The 4141-nt window shown below is 33.1% G+C and overlaps 1 protein-coding gene across 1 annotated transcript; it reads right to left on the bottom strand.

The window, feature by feature from the left end:
- Positions 1 to 1896: 1896 nt before the first annotated feature.
- LOC111887406 (uncharacterized) lies at positions 1897 to 3365 on the bottom strand. Its single transcript, XM_023883577.3, has 5 exons — positions 3205 to 3365; positions 2953 to 3073; positions 2573 to 2676; positions 2269 to 2400; positions 1897 to 2169 (listed from the first exon to the last, which is right to left on the bottom strand). Exons 1-5 carry the CDS (start codon positions 3205 to 3207, stop codon positions 2143 to 2145), a joined length of 387 nt encoding a protein of 128 aa, XP_023739345.1. The 5' UTR covers positions 3208 to 3365; the 3' UTR covers positions 1897 to 2142.
- Between the last annotated feature and the right edge of the window lie 776 nt (positions 3366 to 4141).

Raw genomic sequence — 4141 nt, 5'->3', positions numbered from 1 at the left:
TTCTTATCCTTAACAACATCACTCTTCGCAACTAGGGCAAGAGATCCAGCTTTCAGATTGACTTTAACATCTTCCATCACTTCAAATTCATGAGTACGAAGAATTCCAACAACCTGAACTAATTTGTAAATCTTGAATTATTCATGAGCTTTGATATTGGACACAATTGACTTGCACTCTGCACGCAAACCATTTAGAAATGTAACCTTATGTTCAATCACAGTTCTTTCCAATCCATGTTTTAGCATTTTGCTAAGAAGATGATTGAACCTATCAACAGTTTGATCCAGTGTTTCATCGTCTTTTTGCTTGAAAGAACCAAGTTCTGATAGCATGTTCGTCCGAATAGAATGAGTTTGATCTTCATCTCTAGAGTAAAGTTTCTTCGATCGATCCCAAATATGTTTTGCAGTATTGAGAGAACTTATCAATCGTAAAGTATTTGGAGTAAGAGCAAATTGTAAGTCTCTTTTGGCACGAAGATCATTTCGAAGCATGTCTTTCTCATCCTGAGTGAGATCATGTTTGGCTACAATGTTTGAATAATCACTTTGATTATATACAAACATATTTGTTTTAGAACAAGCATGTGGACCTTTCATAATCGTTTCCCACATATGCGGACCATGATCTTCGATACCGGTAATGTAATCTTCAAAATACATTGCCCACACTTCAAAATCCTCAGGGAAGAGGATAAGAATATAAGTATTAGATCTGATACCGCTTGGCAAATTAGTTCCACTTGAAGGATCAACTTTACACATGATTTCAAGAAAATTTGAATAAGAATCAATACACTTAGCACAAAATTGGATTCAAATCAAATAAATGTAATCTAAATTAAGAATCTCATATCAAAAATGCAAGAAAATTGAAGATTGCGGAATAGATCTAAGAAAATATGACAAACACAAAAAACGTGAAAAACACTCAATGAAACATAATCGAATTAATAGATTTGATGATGAGCTCAAAGATATTCACACTCTAATACCACTTGTTAGATTGAAAGATTCAATAAGAATGAAATCATGTTTGAAATTACGTAATCAATAAGAACACTTAAACGTAAATAAGATCTGATTTTTCATTAGAGAATTAAAGGAATCGATTACAACTTATAAGACTACTTTCAAAATATACCCACTATTATCAACACATTCACCTTATATATGGAATACAAGGGAAGCAATTAAGCACTCACCAATAAGATCATGCACCTAGGCTAATCTACACTTGTCAAAATAACCAACTAGTAACTTAAGTGACAGAATACTATCACAATCGTAACGATACTAAACACAACATCATTCTAAAACTCATTTTGCTATACAAAACTTAAATACAAGACAAAATGCAATCCTAAAAAAAACTAAAAAACCCATGTAGTCAAACAAAAATTTTTCTTTTTTTTTCCAGCTTTTTCTTAAAGCAAAAAGATGTAGTTCTCAAAACCTTCGTGTCAAACATGTTCATATTCAAAGGGCTTCCTCATGATCATATATGAAAAAGAAATAACTCTACTTCTACTTATTATCAGAAATCATCCCTAGAAAACAATTTTAAGGTAAATTATATGGCATATATAACCAATCATGAATCGATTAGAATAAAGAAAAAAAGTTTAAAACGGATAAAAAAAACCTATAACTTCAGCACTTCATAGTTCTTAAACCCTAATAAACATAACTAGTATCTCCACATGACATAAGATGTTTTACAGCAATTCAAAACTATTCAAAAACTCAAAGCAGCATTTTCAAGAGTTTTATCAGGCATTCAGCCCTTTAATTTTTGAAGCCTCAAAACCCTTGTATCAAAAACAATTTCAAGAAACAATGGATCAAACAAAACCAATATTTCAAATCAACCAAGAACTAACATAGTTAATAATGGCTCAAAAAAGTTTTATCAGTCATTCAACACTTGTTTATAGATGAAACTGTCAGCACAAAAATGAAATCTGACTCACTGAAACATAACTCCAAAAGAAATAAAAAGAGTACTAATCATCATAATTCATAATTTAAAAAAAAAAAAAAAAAAAAACAAACAAACTCTAGTAAACAGAATAATCATCACCACTCTCAGTCAAAGCCCCTCTTACCCAGGCCCATCACACCGAATCTCCATTGTTTCTTAAATCAACAGCTTCTCAATTGCATCCTGCAACTCCCACAAACAAAATGGTCAAAATCCATATATAAGACAGAACAAATTACAAAACAAGTTGTACAAAAAAGACGTAAATGCCCTCATCATTACCTTGAGCTGCTGTATTTGGGATCTCAATTGACTTCCTTCATTAGAGGTCACTGAACATGCAATAACAGCTCTAGTAACTCCACATGCTCTCCCAAGTGCTTCCTTTGAGGGGACAAAAACATAGGGTACATTCTGCAAAAACCATCCAAGATCAATCATTCATATCAATTTCCAGAAAAAAGATTGTTTTTTTTTTCATTTTATGTTCTCATCATAAGAATATATATGCAAAATTTCACCAAACAATTAGTTCATCTATTGATTCGTGAGTGTAAAATCACATAAGTTATCAGACTAAACGTACCTTATCTTCAGCCAGAAGTGGAAGATGAAGAAGAATTTCAAGAGGCTCAGCATCAGCTGCCATCACTACAAACTCTGATATACCTCTGTTCAGAGTCTTTGTAGCTGTAATTCAGAGGGATTGTTAAAATTAATCAACTTCACAACAAAAGGACACATAATTATATGTATAGAATCTCTATCAAGCTCGCAAACAATTCACTGATATTAATTGAATGGGTGGATTGTTAAAATCTATATCGTGAATGCAAACACTTAGGGTAGACTGTTCGGAAATCACTCTGATTTAGGATAAATAATGTTACAATCTCTGGTGTTCATAAACATTAGATCTGACAACGTAATCGGGAGAATTAGGGTTTGTGGGAATAAAAATCGTACCTTCGTTGGCACCTTTCTTGAGTTGTTTGTAATTGGCAGCTTGTTGGACGAGATCCAGTATCGTTATTGTAAGCTGAGCATCGGCCAATGGATACGCTTTTGGATTGACGGCTTCTCCTGTCTGCAAAAGAAATTGAAACGAAAATCAAAGAAATTAGGATGAATTGGAGACATGTGTGGTTGTTGTTGAACACAAAGCACAAAGTGGAACACAAATTCAAAGGTGGGAGACGATAGAGAAAGAGAGATCACCATTTTTTTCGGCGGATAGGCTGAAAGAGAGAGAGGTGCTAGGGTTTTGCGGAGAAATAAGAGGTAGCTAGGGTTTTACCGAGTAATGAAAGGGGGCTAGGGTTGTAGAAGAAATGAGACGATGTATGAAAGCCTACAGAAAGCTTTTTGACCATGTAACGACGTCGCATCCCTTTAAGTAGTTCAAAAAAAAATTCTTTTTTTTTCTTTTTTTCATTTTTTTTTTTTTGTTATCATGGGTTTGAGCCATAACACTCTACATCATAGATTCACATTCAAACCGGTCCGACCTAATTCTAAACGCGCCAAAAATCTAGTTTCATAAGGACCGATTTTGGTAAGATCAGCTCGGTTTAGCAATTCAATAACTTTCGTATATATCACTACCGCAATCGGGGTTAAAAAGCGGGTCATGTAACCTGCTCAAAGCAAACAAACGATTGCGGTCAATCATGAACTAACATTTTTTTTAATCTGTTTTCTTTAAAGATTAACGATTGTATAGTCGTGGGCACCGGTTTTTGGCATTTTGGCTATAAATATGAGTGGTTCACTTGGTTCAGTAGAATACGTGTTCTCTAATACTCAATTATCGATAAATTACATGTTATGGACTTTTTGTAAGACGGTTGAAAAAATCTTGTAAGATAGAAGAATTTCACTTAGACCATCTCTCTTAACACTGTTTTTTTACACTATACCGATAATTATAGTGTAAAATATAGTGTAAAACACTAAAGTTCTCCAACTAATTACATTATATTTAGCACTAAAAAGAATATTTTAGGTATATTGTTCTCTATTCAGTATTATATATAGTGTTACACTAAAATTCAGCATTATATATAGTGTTAGGTATAATGTAAGATTGAAACATTATAATGTAATGCATAGTGTAAAAGTGGCTTTTCGGTGTAGGGTTTGAGATGCCCGTAAG

This window comes from Lactuca sativa, chromosome 8 (assembly GCF_002870075.4).
Source record: "Lactuca sativa cultivar Salinas chromosome 8, Lsat_Salinas_v11, whole genome shotgun sequence".
Taxonomy (NCBI): domain Eukaryota; kingdom Viridiplantae; phylum Streptophyta; class Magnoliopsida; order Asterales; family Asteraceae; genus Lactuca; species Lactuca sativa.
The sequence above is the reverse complement of the archived record's forward strand: the minus strand, read 5'-3'. Positions and strand labels throughout refer to the sequence as shown.